This window comes from Haliotis rubra, unplaced genomic scaffold (assembly GCF_003918875.1).
Source record: "Haliotis rubra isolate DU_JTF1 unplaced genomic scaffold, ASM391887v1 Scf1078, whole genome shotgun sequence".
NCBI lineage: Eukaryota > Metazoa > Mollusca > Gastropoda > Lepetellida > Haliotidae > Haliotis > Haliotis rubra.
This window is the reverse complement of record NW_025764979.1, coordinates 197,693-215,497: the sequence shown is the minus strand read 5'-3', so window position 1 is coordinate 215,497 and position 17,805 is coordinate 197,693. Positions and strand designations below refer to the sequence as shown.

Here is a 17,805-nt window from a genome sequence, read left to right as displayed (position 1 = left end):
TGACCAACACAGGAAATGTTTATGCGGGAAGGGGATGGTTCAGGCTTAGTTGGAGCCTGATCTCGTTGTTCTAAGGTGGTCACATACAGCTACCTAATACACCACTGGATTCCAGCCTACCTTTGCGAACCCACCTACAACCATCTCGAACCAACCTACACCAGCCTTCATGAACCCATCTATCACTGCTTTCACAAACCATTTACAACATAGAGGTAACCAGGCATCAATCCACAGGCGTTCAATCAATCACAGCCGGACTTTGTTGCCAGTATTAGTCAATAAGTTATGATGGCTATCATAACAGTCAAATACGGATTTGGATAAACCCATGAATCAGTCAACTCCTATTCCATCTATCACCAACGATTTCATCTGTGAAGAGCCACCGGTCTCAGCTGATAATACACAAGACAATCTAAACTCTTCAATCCTGGAACTCCTAGCCTGGATCGCTGGTGGGCTCCTTATCACCTCTCCTTCACATAACTCTTTGCCATCAGACACATACCTTATTCAAGAGGAGGATATAGATACTTTGACGATCACACCCATCAAACCTGTTTTTCCAGTGGCAGATACGCCTGTAATCAGCATTCGCTAAAGCAACTAAGTCACAAGGCAAGCATACACCACTATTTAATCCTCAGAAGTTCCTTCTTCACAATATGGATGCCTTCCTTTAAGCGCCTGAAATCGATTAGGATTACGCATTGATTTATGACTAGCACATATAGAGTAGAAGACAGGAAACTAGCTCAGCTGGATACGACTACTTGCAGGGCATTCTTTGGTCTTACGCGCTCCAGAGCCATAAATGAAGCTATGCTCAACGACTTACAGAATCCTCAGACAGATAGATAACTCATGATTCTGTCAGCTATGGCGGCCCAGAAAAGAGACCAGGAATTTATTTCAGACCATCTGGCATCTACTTCAGCTGGACTTACCTTGCTACAGCGTCAAGGTCTCCTGTTATCTTGTCAATGGCCTGACATGTACACTAAGCCTCTCCTATGTAAACCTTGGGCTACTCCAACTATCTTCCACGGCGCTATTTGACAAGTGTCCAAGGAAGTTTCCAAGGACCAGATGCTAATCAAATCAGTCCAGATAATGAACACAATGTTTAAACAATCAGTCCAGTGAACTCAATTTTGATCTCGCTTCTTGGGCATTCAGCGTGCCAAAAGAATCTTTTCGTCTCTCAAGTGACATCTCTAGAGGACATTCTGCCAGAGTCTGCTTCTCAGGCAGCACCCACTCTGGTCGATGAAGTAGAGGTTCGGAAAGACTGGTCTCTTTCATCCCCAGCCGTTCCCATACAACCTTCAGTAGTGGGTGGATGTCTCGGACATTATTGGAAAATTTGGGAATACTAAAGGACGGTTATGTAACTCAGATCCTTTGCTAAGGCTAAAGGATTCAGCTGAACGCCAAGCCCCCCTTTGACCACGATTCCACTGGTATTCAAGTATTTCGATTTTCAGCTATCACAACTGTCAGAAGCAATCAACACTCTACTCATCAAGAGCGCAGTAGAAGTACTGAATAACTGATTTTTCTCCTCTAGCTTCGTCCCAAGATGCATTAGCCATTCCATGGGAGGGATTAGATGCGTATGAGTTTCCACTACCGGTCTACTACCAAAAGTTTTATACAAGATTGCTCAGGCCAAAGTCCTCTGACTGCTTTTGGTCGCGATCTACTGGCCTTCGAGAACGTGGTTCCTAGACCTAATAAAGCTCATAGGAGAGCCTACAACTCAACTACCGTACCTGCCTAGCCTACCAGTACATCCGGACATAAGGCAGCCTTATGCCATTCCACAAGGATTCGAATTACACGCATGGAGCGTATCATGCATTGTCTCCCCAGGCAAGGAATTCTACTGGAGAGCTAAAGCAGTTACCTTAGCACTCAGATGCTCAACTAGAAATCTTTATGATGACAAATGGAAGAGTTTCGACCAGTTAAATCCATTAAAGCCTCATACCCTCAAGTTTGCAGAATCCTTATGCTATATGAGAGCTACTAGACACTTAGACAATTAAAAGGATCAACTCTCTCTACCTACCTAGTGACCACTAGCTCAGTTCTCACTATGAACACAGGAGTAAAGCTCACCAAGGTTCCCGAACTCATTGCTTTATTGAGATCATTTAGACTTGAAGATCAGCAGATTAACTTTAAGGCTCCAGCGTGAGATCTCAATGTAGTTCTCCAACATCTTACCAGTGACGATTGCGAGCCTCTAATGTAAGGCAGTTTTGAGTTGCTAATTCAGAAGATGCTCTTCCTACTCGCACTAGCTACTAGAATGTCAGAAATACATGCCCTAGACTCAGGTCGAACAATGTTCGACTCCGGGGATCATCCAGCAGTTCATCTAGTCCTGCAATGCGAAGAATCAATTACCAGGACAACCGGATAGACAATTCATCTTCAGATCAGATGACACAAATTACCTTTCCTTATGGCCATCTACCTGCAGAGAACTACTGTGAGAAGGAGAAGGTCTCCAGAACAACATTTTCCTTCATGCTGAGAGCAGTAATCTTGAGGCCGAAGAAAACAGCAGGATTGGATCTGTCTAGAGCCTCCAACCCTCATGAATTGAGAGCCGTTGCATCCATGTAAGCCCTGCATAGCATCATGGGAGGATGCTTCTGGAGATTGTACTCTGTCTTTGTGAACCACTACCCAAGGGACATTGCCACAGAAGATGTATCCGGTATCCTCCAAGTTGGCCTGTTAGTTGTGGCACAGCAGTTGACAGTCCCAGCCAGATGATAGTTACTCACCTATAATCATGTGGACTCATAGAAGTCAGGTTACTGTTTCCTAACCATCGACAGAGTGTCCATGTTCCCTGTTTTACAAGATAAAGCAGCACAGGAGTAAAAGGATTCAGTTAAGAATACGACCTATTCTTAACATAAGGATGGAACCAAGATAAGAGAGAATCTAATTCCTTGCGTATCTTAAAATCCACAAAATCTTATGACACGCAGTGTCAGAAGAGTTTCAGACTGGAGGTCCCAAGGGGTGGATCGAACAGTGATCAGAATCCAAATAGGTGGCTGACCCACTGTCTATCCGTTGGATTCAAGCAATAACATATGCGTCAGGATAAGGAAAAATATGTAATTCTCATAGTCTCAGGGCCCTACCAACCGTGTCTGCTCTCCACTATTTGGCTTCGGTCAAAAATAGCTTGAGTGCTTTAATAGAGAGAGTGACAGGCAGCCCATAGTCATGTGGGATGCTGGTGCAAGGGGAAAGGGAAGAAGCCCAGTTGGGATTGGGATGAGCTATTTTTAAACTGTTCACTGGGGAACAAAAGGACAGAGGTTTCCATTACACCTTGGAAGGAAAGGGAACAAGCAATAAAGTATGAGTCATAAAAATGACATTATTATTATTATGTACAAATTGATGACCCCCCTACCTCCCCAGAACAAAATCCCTCCCCCCCAAAAAAAAAAAAAAAAAAAATCATCATCACCCCCCAGCCATAAATTATGAACGGTCCCTTAGGGTCAGAGATCTTAAACAGCAAACAAATACCCAACATAAATTGATTCTTTGATGGAATATGTTACTCTCTCTTCTCCAAATGCTTCATTTCATGATATTCCACCTGAGACTCAAATTTCAATGAGAGTTGACTGTTAGTGGGACTTATTTATAAGCTCCATGATGCAATAGTAGGTATGCCTCACAATTTACAATGCCAGCAACCTTTATCAGATGAGATGAGATTACAAATTGTATCTACTCGGGTTAATGAGCTGATATGAATGATCACCAGATACAAGAAATATGGATTTTAGAGGAATTGATTAATCAGTTATCAAGAAATGAAGGCAAATTATTATGTAGTGTTGAATCGGAAAAATCTGATACTAAGTTTATCAGTTCTGATGTTGACAGACTACATAACCATCGTGCCTTATATTCAGATACAAGGCAGAACCGAGTCACAAACTCTGATGACCGAAATATCTCAATTATTTGCCATGGGAGATTGGTACAACTACTGGATGGAAGTGAGAAATATTCAAGGAAACTGAACATGAAAGCCTTTTCGTTGAAGAGAGTATTGTAACTTCACAATGGACGTGACATCTTTTTTGGATGACCAAATTATGGGACACTCAAAACATCAGTCCAAACAAGATGTATGGAAATCCAGAACCGGATGTGAAAGCATACCAGTTGGATGCTGGACAGGGTTGTTTACTTATGTATTCCAACTTTCAGCTCTGGACGACAAAACTAACATGATGCATGATTATTCTGATAGCTCCAGTTTAGCCATGCAGACCGTGGTTTCCCAGACTATTATCTCTAATCACAGAAGACCAGCAGAGTACACCTTTTCTTGCTTGATACATTCATATGTTAACATGAAGGTGATTGATCAGAAGTGACGTCACACCTGGAAGTATAGTAATGGAAGTGAAGTCATAACCAGAAATGATGTAACAGGTTACAATAGAACTGGAAGTGATGTATTGATGTATTCTTGTGTATTATTCAACACCTTTCCAAACAGGAAATGTTTTGAGGGTCCTCATAACCCAGGTCAACATCAGCGTTAAAAATTCCCGCCTGCCTGACCGTCCTGAACAGTCTATTTTCATCTCTGACGGTCAAATTTCAAAAGGAGCCTGTCCGGTGGGTCTGGTAGATGTTTTTACCCCTAACAGTAGATATTTCATAATATCAGACAGGTTCTCTTGTCAGTTTGAGGTGTTTAAGGTATTATGATAATTATGTTAAACTATTTACGATTGGACAGTTAATTTTACAATAACCAATCACAACACATGTACTTTCAGTTTACCTAAATTCGGTGCATTGCCTGTTAGTGCTGTGTTGTTGCGATGCTTGCAAACAGTAAAGTATTCAGAAAACTGATTTTTGTTTTCATTGTTGAAAACCAGACAGGCAAGTTTGTATCTGGACTGGTAATTTTTTAAGTTACCAGTCCGGCTGTCTGGCTTGGAATTTTGGGAGTTTTAAACACTGTCAACATTACAATATCTGTCATATTGCAATCTGTTCAGAAACCTAAAAAAATTTATATAAAAACCTTAAACTACATCCAATATATTTTGTGTTAATCTGTAAAACATTATATCACTGAATAAAGGTGTGTTTCAGTACTTTGATATTCTGGTTTTCCTAAGTAGATGTAAATTAATGTATTGTTGAATTTATGTCACAACAAGATACCCACTGCAGAACATATACACCTGAAAAAAAGTAAAGCACCCCCAGTAATTTTCATGAAGTCGTATGTTTCAGCTAACATTAGTGGTGTGCACAGTATGTTGGTAAATCTGCATGTTTTTTTATGTAAGATCATGTCTTGAATACAAGGAAACACAAAAAAGGACAGTTTCCTTCAACATTTTAACAATGGATACAAAATCTTTTTTAAGGTAATAATGATACCTGTTACAAGAAAGGAGCTATAGAGAGGCTCATGCAACATTGAATGTATCAATCAATATCTAGTGTACTCTCCACATGCTCAGATAACTGCCTGTAACTTCCGTCACATACCTCCGTGTCAGCCGTCATATTCGTTGCAGAGGAAACTGTCCACATTCTTGGTGCAAACTCAAGCAAATTTAAAACAGGTGGTACACATACTTGTACCTGTCGCCGGATAAAGTCCCAAATTTCAGGTCTGCACTCATGGTGGACCACGGAAGGTGAGTCACTGCATTATTCTGAATGAAAGCTGACTCTGAACCAGAGCAATGTGGCCTAGAATTGTCATCCCTAAATGCAGATCTTGTAGCAAGAGGATGATTATCAAGATGAGGGAAAACAAATGGATCCAGCACTTCCTGGATATACTGATCAAACCTGGAAATTCCCACGTATTGTCACCAAGTCAGGTTTTAGTTATGAGAGACACATCCCCATGTTTTGATGGAACATCTACCAAAGGCAACTTTGGGTGGATTGTCTTTTGCTGCAATTGCTGTATTGGGCTGGCTCCAAACTCTCAAGCATTCATCAGATAAATTAAGAAGGAATCAGCTTTCAGCCAGCTTTCATCAGCGTTGCTGCAGTAAACACCAAGCCAAATGAGATTGTTGATGACGATTGTTCATTAGAGGACATTTGATGACCTTTCTAGTGTTGTACCCAGCTCTCTTTAGTCTCATAGTGACTCAGTGAAACTGTAACCATTGCTTGTGGTGAATAGTTGTCGTTGACTGAGCCTCAATTGTGCTATAACCAGGATATTTTATATTTTATAAATATTTAAGGAAAATTTGAAGTCAAGTTAAGAAGGGTGAATATACTGGGAAAGTGCATTGACCAAGCTAACCGAACTGTTATTGATTCACTTTTCTTGGGGGAATAACAATTTCTCTAAATTGACATAAATGAGGGTGAAAGGTTCAAACTGGTGTTTCTACACAAATTGGGCGGATGGACTTTTGGGATACAGATGGTCAGTTTGGTCAGTTTGTCAATAAAGGGGCATGCATAGGATCTGAAATGATTTGATTAAGTATCTACTAGTCTGAGATATTAGTTAGATATGTCATGGTTTGGTTGATGTATGGCTTAAGGATAATTAGCAATGTCATTTTATCACTGGAAGAAATTGATGGTACCAAATAAAGTCTCCGGAAGGGACTAATGAAAGTAACTAATTATTAAGATTGGATATGAGTCATTTCTGTAGGAGGTAGGACATCATTTCAGGGGGAGGAGCCAAAAATTGTGAAGAGAACCAAAACTTAGCTGACTGAGGGAGAGCAGAAACTCTGGGCACTGCCGTTGACTTGAGAGGTTCTCTCTGTATATTGAGAGAATGGCTCAGATGAAATTGTAACTTTAGGAGTTGTGAAAGAAACCGACAAGTTCTTCCAGGAGATTTGTGAATCTGTGTTGCATGTAAACCAGGAAAGCTAGGAAATATTTGAGGACCTTTGTGAAATAATCCATTACAAAATAAATGGACTTGAACACCATACTGGACTTATCTTTGATTATCCATCTAGCTACATCATCCCCAGAACCAGAGTGGCTAGACGGATTGCCTAGGGAATAAGGGTAGAATACCCCGACACCCTCAGGTAACAGAGCCCTGTCTTCATGATCTGATGTCATTCAGGTTCGTCCAGAAATTGGGCAATATGTCATCTCATTGGTTTCCCTGTATTTTCTAACCAAACAACTGACAACCAACATACCAGAGTTATGCATACCAATAATCTCTGGCTGTCTGATAATCTTCTTCATACCATCAAGTCAGAAAAATGATTGAATACTTTGCAAATTAGATAATGACATGTGGCACTTGCACAATCTGCACTTTTCGTGCTTCTGGACGCTTTTGACCAAGTACACTTGGAATAATTTCATCAATGAACATTGTTATCACATATATCACCATACAAAAGCCGAACTTGAACATAGCGGTAAACAAATTTAAGGCTGCTGAACTTTTTTCTACTTGTATATAATTGATGTCATGTGTAAATGTACGTCAGTTGCTCAATTTCTGTATAAGTTCAAGGTAACATTATATATTCCAGACGGTCCCTACCAGATCTCCCTGAACCCCTTCAACTCCTCCTACACTGTGAGAGAACACCAGGCTCTTCCATCTATCAATTGCTCCGCCCTCTGTAGACCCGGATGTACCTACAGGTGGTTACACAATGGAACAGCCTTCAGCAGTGGAGCCATGCTCCAGGGACAAGCTGACAGATCCAACACAGGCTCCTACAGATGTCAGCCTAATAATACACACGGGAGTAATGACAGTGTCACGGTCAGTGTTGATGTTCAGTGTAAGTATATAGTCTACACTGGTTACAGTGTTACAGTCAGTGTTGATGTTCAGTGTAAGTATATAGTGTACACTGGTGACAGTGTTATAGTCTGTTGATGTTCAGTGTCAGTATATAGTCTGCACTGGTGACAGTGTTACAGTCAGTGTTGATGTACAGTGTAAGTGTATGTGCAAGTCTGCATGTATACAAGTACCCCTAACTCTGGATAGGCAGCCTACATAGAAAGCCTAACAGATTTGGCAGTTCAAGATAACATTCTTCCTATATATTGGCTGTCTGCTATGCCCTTCATGCATTAAAGAATATTTTTACCCAGTTTTTAATTCTGATGGATATGGACATCACCAGAGTTCTAACCTTCATTCAGAGACCAAATACATGAGTGTGGTAGGTACAGGATAAATTGTGTTTTTTTTGTGGATTTATTTGTCACTTGCCTCAACAACAAGTCTTCATTGTATGTCAGTTCTGAATCAACAAATGAATGTATTGCACATGACTTCATGCCTGGAAACTCCTGCCTTCTCCAAGTCACTTTCCTCATCAGCCCTGTATGTCAACAGGGCAGACAATTTTGTCAGCATGGAATGCAACAAAAAATATAAAATGACGATGTTACTATACTCATATCTGTGGTAAGTTAATAAATTGATCATGGCACCATTGAATTACATGGATCAGCCTTATCTTCAGTACTTGACTCTTTCAAATTACCCAGATGTGAATAGATTGATGAGATCTCTCTTTCAACATAACCTTCCCTAGGGGTAATCTTATCAGCTGTCTGCTCTTTTTGGGAAACCATATGAAGCATTATCTCTTGCAGCCATGTTTTGAAAGAGTAGAAAGTCTGGAGATTCATGTGCTGGACTTCTCTGAAAGCTCCATCTCTGTCAGATCTCACCCAATTAGAGGCTATAGGACCACTGGGAGAGAAATATTACTTCATACCAGCTCCAAGTAAAACTGTGGATCAGATTGATTGTCACTCAAGTCTTATGTGGCAGCATCAGTGCCTCAGACACTGTGAGACACTGAAATTGACTTTCCATACCTTTTTTATGTGTTTTATGTGGCAATGTTATTCAACTTGTAACAATGATCTTCCAAGTATGGATGGGTACTCGGTGAGCTGCCATGTGCTATTTTTAGACTTGTACTATATTTTAGACAGAGTTCTGGTAGGTACTACATGGTACAACAACCCTATACTCTGACCCAGATAGTTGGAGAATCTTGTACAAGTACTTTGTATAAGGATATCACCAAGGCTACTGTCATGTACTGGCTTAGGTCCTTTTTTTCTGACAGCTTATTTGTTTACTCGTGTATTTGCTGACCCAACTGCCAAATGGGGTCTCACAACACTTTCCCTAATTTTCACTTAACATCCAAACTGACTTGCAAGGGATCTGTTCCTGATACCTCATTCAATAATTTCAAGTGTGTGTTTTTTAAAAAATTGGATGCTTGAGCGTCACACAAATGATGTCATGTCACCAGAAGCAATGTCATAAGAACTAAAAGTAATGTCATCACAAACGGGAGTGATATTATCAAATAAGTAGGCAATACTTTTTACAGTTGACTGTTTATTCACGATCGATAATAAATTATGAAGATCTGCATTGAGAATAAACATATCATGTATAACATGGATAATTAAATAACAAATAATCCTCTAATTATCAGAACCAAATGACGCCATAGACTTCTTGGTCAAGTCTTGGTCAGGTCAAGTATCCTAATACCTGAAACTGATACCTGAGAAACATATATCTTAATCAGAGTCCAGTTTTCAAATCTTTCTCTTAAAAGTTTCAGACAGTACTTGCTTTGGCTATGAGCTAACACTTTTTGTTGCACTTCATGAATTTCTCTTGTAACTGAACTTGAAAAAGGGTTTCTTGATCTCATTATTAAATAGATTTGTATACATAAGTCATTTAGGTGTAGATGAATAAGCAGTCAGCAATAAGGATAAGTTTATCATGATTACCTACACAATGGCAGACCATAGTCAGCTCTGATGTCAAAAGGCAGATCAGTGCAATGATAAGTAAGCTTTGAATAACATTGTAAACAGTTATTACATCATGTGAAAATATAAGAGGACTATAATCATGTTCAGGCATTATCAGTACCTGCTATCCTTTACCTTTAAATTTTATTCCACTCTTCATTTTCAGACCCAGCCACCATAAGCAGTTTTACCGTCAACTCTCACAGTGGCTCAGTGACAGTTAACATGTCTGACCCAGCTACCTTGAGCTGCAAGGTTGACAGTAATCCATGGTCAGTCATCAGGTTACTGAATGGAACTGAGGAGTTGACAAGGGCAGATAACTCCCTGACAGCAACATATAGACAGGAGTCAGCAGACTGTAGACAAAGAGGGAACTTCTCCTGTACTGCCACCAACAACATCGGGGGCACCTGTCACCCAGAGGGTGGAGTTGCTGGTTAAGTGTAAGTACTGTCCAATTCACCAACCATGACACAGCACAATCAGTACTTGCCCTGACTGCTTAAATTCATCACTTCAACTTGTCATCCCATGTGTATATTAAAGTTCTCTCTGCACTGTGGGTTGCATAATTTTGAAATACCATAGTATTGATAATTGTGGCTAATTGTATACATATGGACATAAACATGTGGCTCAGTGGGAGAAGACTATCAGTGTATGTAACCATTTCAGATCATTGTCATTCAGTTAAACCAGATATGAAAATAACAATCTGCTACGTATGGAGATAATAACAATGTATTTGTTATGTGATCATATGAGTGTTAAGTATGTAGTTTTTGACCTTTTCATCCATCAACACCTTGTTAGTAGAAAGCATTCTAGTGTTTGGTATGGGAACACTCATGAAGCATCCCATCCTAACTTAACTGATGATGGCATCTAGGTATGAACTCCCACATCTGACACATAAGATGATTAACTTGCTTCTGCGAGCTATTGTATTTCATCAAGTTAAAACCTGGTTTGGTGGTTAAGTAACTCATCTGTAAAATGTGATTTTCATAGTTCTTCAGCAATATGACTAAATTACAGGGACTGAAATTCTTTGATACATTGGAAACACAATGTTATTTACATCGGGAAAGTAAGATAAGTAATAGCCCACAGCAATGATTCTGCAATGAATGGACAAAATGTAGTACAGCTGATGAGGTTAACTGCTAATCACAAAGTGAGATTTCTTGTAATTATTATCATTTCTAGAAACACAGCTATTAAAGAGTAGACATCTTTGTTTAACATTTGGCAAGCTATTAGGTGACATTTCAGATTTCAGTCATCAGCAGCTCATTTTATTGATTTCGATGTGTCATGTGAAAGACCTGAAGATTTATACTTGAGATTAGATATAATCATCAGCCTGCTCAGGCAAGAAGGGGGGTATAGGGTGAAATAGAAGAAGATGAGTGAGGTTCACCCTCGAAAACTTGACATGGCTTGATCTCCTACACAAGGGTTGAGTTAAGTTGAGTTGAGTTTTACGTCACATCGGCATTATTCCAGCCATATAGTGACAAGATCAAGTCTGAATCAACAAGGATAGTTGATTCAAAGCTTGTTAAGCGGTGCCATGGAACAGAACTTTGGTCACACACACTACAGTTTGTTTGAGTCAGAAACAGACTGATGAATTACAAAATTGCCACATAAATATAAATAGTACACATGTTTATCATTTACTAATACCCAACAGCTTTCTTATATTTGAAAATTGTCCTGACTCCACCAAAAACGTTGTTTAAGAAACTATCATCATTGAAAACGCAAAAGTTGTTATCTGTCGCGGCAGGGTGAAACTGCAGAAACGGAACAGCCACTCATGGCGGAGAACATCTCAAAATCTATTCCGGGAGAGCTGTCGGTTCCTCGTCTGTCGTAGTGTCATAGTCACGACTGAAAGGGATGACAAGTGGTGCCACAGTTGCCTGTTGTAAGCCATCCCGAGACCATTAACCTTGTTCAATGACGTTAGCTACCTTGTTGACAATTTTGCCAAGTTTCAGTTGGTCGATTTCTGACTCAAACGGACTGTAATCTCAATCATGCATTTAATTTCCCAAGCTCTGAAATCTTTACTGGAAGAGATTGTCTGCAGAGGATGTTAACACTTTGCAAACAACTTGGCAGCAAAGCACATACACACCATGTTTGACTGACAGCTTGTAAAATCATCACCAAGTGCCAAGACATGCTCAATCTATAAATCTTTAAGATTGACAAATCTACTCTTCCTAATCACCTACCTGAAAGCAACAACATATATATACTAACAGAAAAAAGTAACTGTGCATAACATGAAACATATTTGAAAAGTTATAAAAATAACCCTAAATAAACATTGTATGTGGCATGTGCACTTTGTGCACAATGAACTTACTCTCTTTTCACATGCTTTTGCACATCTGAAGTTCACACACCTGACATTGAAAATTAATGAAGGACTGAGTACTCTCTAGTCTCTGAATGTTGTGGAAAATATGTTAATTTCAACCTAATCTGCGCATAGGTCATGGCATGGGGTGGGGGAATTGGCAGATGGTTGGTTATAGTAAAATTATGCGCGTTACCCTGAATTAAGTAACTCAAACAAATGTTCCCTTTAAATGTAGCCATGCCCTTCCGGTTCAAAACCCTGTGACATATAAACTGGAGCCCCCATTACCAACCCTGTTTAGTGTTTTTCTTAGTCATTGTATTTGCAGATATTCCTTGCTCTAATGTTGCCTTGGACAGTTGAAGTTAGAATGTATGAGATGCCATGACTGCACTAGGTTGTGACTTCAGGAGAACAAATGACATGCTAGGCAGGATAATGTGGGAGGGGAGTGTTTGTAAACAAAAGTTATGAAGTGGTTGGTAGTAGTTACTACTCTGCGCTGACTATAAACTGATTTAACTAAATGATGCTAAATCGCATTATGCAGTCACAGACTATTAATAAATAACGTTGAGATTTGTTGTCATCTGTTTTTGTGGAACCAAATGGTTGAGGATACTGATATGTTATTCCTTTTCACTACCTTTATTACATCTTATCTCGACATTGGTCAAAACCGGTCACATGCTGTAGGTATATTTTTTTATGTTGAACTGGACCACACACATCCCTAGTAACAACATACTGTCAAGAGTTATCTCTCTTGTTTGCACTGTTTGTAAACAAACACTCGATGATGACGCAATTTGGTATTGTAACGTTTCCTTTTGGAGTCAATACTCTCAAGAAATTCATGCCATCACTAAGCAAGAGTTGCAATCTATATACAGTGTACAAAAGTCACTCTATCCGTGACACTGGGTCCACACTATTGTCAAGGTGTCACTTTAGTGCAGCTCAGACTATGGCCGTCACTCACCACAACAATGTATCTTCTTTCTCTGTTTATGAGCGAGTTGGCGTTTCTGAGAAAGAACGTATTATGGGGACAGCCATCCAGAATAAACTGGCACAAATTCACCTTCTCTTCCCCCATCTTCTATTCGCCCCTGCCTTGATGCCAGCTAGTGTCTCAAATCATCTTCTTGCCCGGTTCTGCAGACCGCCAGGACACTTCCTAGCGATGATTATGACTGATGTGTTGACTTCCACCTGAGAGGGGTCAGTGACAGAAATGCTGTATATCCCAGGCCACAAATGCAACTTCTGTACCAGTGTACCATAAACAATCTCTGCATTCACTACAACAAGTGTCCAGGTATTGACATTTCACCTGTTGCAGAACATCGACACGTCTACAGTAACCACTCGCTTAGTGTACGAGGCTAGTGCATTCCAATACAGGTTATGCTGACCTAACCTCGATACCTGAATTGATGAAAGTTTCATGTTAACAGAGTTACAATTGCTTATGTTGTTAGATATGTGTTATATTAAAGAGTTCATGAAAGATAAAAAGTTTGACAATGAATCACAGTGTGGATTTCGAACGTTTGATTGCACAGTTCCTAAGGTGGAATATCTGCACGAGGTGACGTGATCTTTCAAATTTGTATAAGAAATCGCAGATTCACTACCGTTTTGCTTGATTTTCATAAATACTTTATTTCAGTCTAGAACCGTTGCACGGTACTAGACCAAACTGTTTGTGCTGAATGCAATGGTATGAACAAAAACATTGTATGTTCACAAATAAAAAAGTTATACAAATATAATCGGCCGCCATTTGATTGTCTCATTGTTTCAGTCCAGATTAAAGCATTTAGTAAGGGTGCTCGTCGAGATAAACTTGTTACCATGTGTTCGCGCGTTTGATATGGAGATTTATCATGTGTCCAAGAGAACGACCCATCTACAATAACATGATCCAAGAATCAAGAAGTACCAAAATCAAAGAAAGTCTGATTCTTTGAGGACATCAATCTTATCTGAGCAACATGCTTATAAGGAGGTTCTTCAACAATAACTGGATTCACTTATTGATGAGGTTAGTCAAGACTGAAATCAGAAATTCCAGTCATCCACAATGTTTCTAGCTGCTAGAGCCTATAAAAAGAGGAAAAATGTGTTCTTTGCAAGAGGAGATTTTTTGGGGGGTCAGTATTAGAAAGTTTGATAAACACATTAGCGTAACAACCTCAAGGATGATTTCAAAGGTAGAGGTTGACCTATTCCAAGTGGGAGAGAGAATCCGGGAAGATTGGTCAGTCAGGAGGATAAGATTCTGCACATGGATTGTCAGGCAATGAAGGCTATTTCCTCGCCTAACTAAGGCTGTGGTCTAAACACACAACACACCTAGCCTTAGACTACAGCTGTCAGTCAGACAGGGAGCAATGAAATACATGTATGTGCATTTAATGAAAGACGTTTCACATTAATAATTCAAATTAGCCGACTGAATGAAAAGTCTGTATTATCCCATGGAAATTAAACATCCTGCCACACTGTCCTTTACAGAAGAATAAATTGATGCTGACTGACAGGTCTCTGCAACTGAAAGTTTTCAGGACCTCATCAGGATCTTCTTACCACATTCCTCAGCTCCAGACTCTAAATTTAGTTTACCAGACCCTCATCTTCAAGTTGACATACAATCCATGAGTTGGAAGAGTTTAATTCTTATGCATTCACTCTGCCCTCTCTTAAACAGAGTCATCAAGAAGGTAATGATAACGATTGTTCTTCTCTCTGATGGCTAGGGCTTGGAAAAAAACTCTCAATTTGCTTGATGCAGTCTAATGATTCCCTCCAATTACACTTATAATAATAGTGTCATTTAGGCTTTTGTTTTTTCCAGATAGCTTCTATTCTTCCTCCTGATGGTATATCTATAGGTTCTCATTCAGTTTTAATCATCTGTCCAAGATGACAACCGTGCAAGGCCATGGCAGCAAAAGTACATTGTGTATCAGACTTACATGCCAGTTCTTCTCAATCATAGTCAGATTTGGAGTACTATTGTAGCCATGAATCAATAAGCAGAATCTTAACCCTGTGGGCACAGAATACTCCAAACTGACTCTTATCATAGTTGTGATAAGTCCAAGAGCTTTGAAAATCTTTGGCATAGAAGGCATAGAAAATGCTTCTTGTTTATCTTGCAAGATTACGGAAACAAAGATAAACTAAGGCTGTGGTCTAAACACACAACACCAGAGATGGAGCTTTCAGAGAAGTAAGATCACTTGAACCACATATGATTCCACAATAACAAGAAACTGTGTTAGAAGTAAACCAATTTAAATTTCTTTTCAAGAAAGACAGGTACTGTACTAATTCTTTGGTAATTCTTCTTTGTTTACTACTGTCAGCTATCTGGTGTTATCATATGCCAGATCCTACCTTCCCTCTTGTGTATTCTGGCTGTGAGTGAGTTTGGCTTTACGCCGCTTTTAGCAATAGCCATTCTGGCTGTGATGAAACAGAGGTAATAAAATTCAAACGAATTATCAAACAATAGCTATCAGTGTGAATAATTCAAAGAATACTACCTGGTTCATCACGATTAATCCATCCCACCTCCATCATATATCAGGCATCTATTTGGGAAAAGAAGGGAAGTATTCCCTGCCTTACCTATGACCTTTGGATGTTATCATAGCTCACATTGATGAGGAACATCTTTTGAAAATAATAAGAAAGCTAGTAGTCTTTGAATTAACTGTTTGATTGTTTTCTTGTGGGAAAAAATTGGGACATGCAGGGAAAAATGTGGATCAGGTTACATTGGATTTTGCATGTAGTCACATCTATGTGATAGATATGCATCCATGTCATGGTATTATGCTCTAGGTATGTGTTGTTGGAGAATTTGGATAAATTCTACTTGTAAGATGTACATATACAATATAAGTGAATTCGAACAGGTTCTCCTCGACTTGATGACTCAGTGTCTCAGCAACTCAAGTTCGCCGCTACACTGGGTGGTGACGTGACTGTGTCCGTGTCAGTCCTGGCCTACCCCCTTCCTACATTCACCTGGAGGAGATCCATCAGCACCAGCCAGGACCTCACTGGTTCCTCCAGCCCTGTCTCAGACATCTCAGTCACTGCCAGACTACACCTTACTAACCTCCAGCAACAGGACTTTGGGGACTATAATCTGACAGTGGACAATGGTGTGGGCGGGTCAGTGACATACACTGTCAGCATAGTGACTGAAGGTGAGAGTTGGATATAAAAAGTACATGATGTAATTGTCTAGATATATTCCTTACTAACCTCTGACAGCAGGATTTTGGTGACTGAAATCTAACAGGGGATAACAGAGTTGGCACGTCAATGGCATACACACTTGATATAAAGTGAGTTTATGAGATACATTATTCTATCTGGTCCAGCCTCAAAGATTACTTGAACCTACAGTAACAGCCCTTGAGGACACTGAACAATGCTACAGGCAAGTGAGTGGCATTCTGAGTGTCTGTGAGTTGGATGAATAAATTCAAGCTGGCCATGTATCATAGCTACATCTATACCAGGACTTCAGGGACTACAGTCTTACAGTGGGCAGTGGTATAGGCATGTCTGTAACTTACACATTGTATTAGTTCAATCTACCTGTAGTCATGTTTCATATCTACACATGGCTTTAATATGTTCTGTCAATGAGTGACGGAAGTAGTAGACAGAATGACAGTCCTGGATCAAGGTAGCTAAAGCTTTATTACATAGATAAAGCTTTAGTCGGATACCTTATTTTTACTGTAATTACCTGTACAGAAAGCCTTATTTCCTAAATAATGCTTTAATTGGATCAAGCTATGAAAACGTTTATTTGATCAAATATCCTCTATGTCGTGTTGACGGGAGGTAGCATTGTGTCATACGGTACGATTAATAATTCTTCTCTTACAAACCCCCTCCCTGGCCCATCCATCAAGTAGTACAAGGTAGGTTCGTCGGCTTTGATGTCAACTTTATCTATGTTGTAAGTTTTGACTGACCATATAGGATCAGTAGCTCGCTTCCGAAGCCCCCCTTCATGTTCTCCAGGTTGGTAGAGATACCTAACTAGGGCCCTGTCTGGTATCTGTTTCTCCTTCCCACGCAGGGCGCGGCCGACTCTGATATTATTGATTTCAATTTGATAGCGCCTGCCGCTTCTTACCAGTGAGTCGCGGATTTCATGATTTATGACAGACACCACCTTAGGGAGCCGCTCAACCCATTCCGCCGATCGCTTTCCTGGGTTGGTCATCTCTAGCGTACTGATACCCAAATAAACGCCGCCAAAGTCCTATTAAATCTCTCTACTATGGCTTGGCTATGATGGGCTCCAACCGCCTACACGCCTCACTCGTGACTTTGTGCTTAGTCAGCAACTGGCAATAATAACTCCCATAAACTCACGTCCGGGTCAACTTGAGCTCTGTTGGCCACGCTAGTGGACTGGCGTTTGTATATACGCCAATAGCTTGAGCTACCTGGGCAGAATCTTTCGTGGTCAATGGTTCAGCTTCCTTATACCGGCTGGCTACATCCACGATAGTCAG

The 17,805-nt window shown here is 40.1% G+C and overlaps 2 protein-coding genes across 2 annotated transcripts in view; both read left to right on the top strand.

The window, feature by feature from the left end:
* LOC124280759 overlaps positions 1–10,264 on the top strand; it is a 72,061-nt gene extending 61,797 nt beyond the window's left edge. Inside the window, exons 4-5 of the mRNA XM_046716740.1 lie at positions 7,578–7,835; positions 10,028–10,264. The gene's annotated coding sequence lies outside the window, so the exon portion shown is untranslated. The remainder of the gene's footprint in view (positions 1–7,577; positions 7,836–10,027) is intronic.
* The window catches only part of LOC124280787, a 48,811-nt gene extending 31,431 nt beyond the window's left edge, over positions 1–17,380 (top strand). The window contains exons 2-5 of the mRNA XM_046716762.1: positions 7,578–7,775; positions 10,028–10,300; positions 16,177–16,473; positions 17,364–17,380. Of these exons, the coding sequence (XP_046572718.1) occupies positions 7,578–7,775; positions 10,028–10,300; positions 16,177–16,473; positions 17,364–17,380 (785 nt within the window). The remainder of the gene's footprint in view (positions 1–7,577; positions 7,776–10,027; positions 10,301–16,176; positions 16,474–17,363) is intronic.
* Positions 17,381–17,805: the final 425 nt, after the last annotated feature.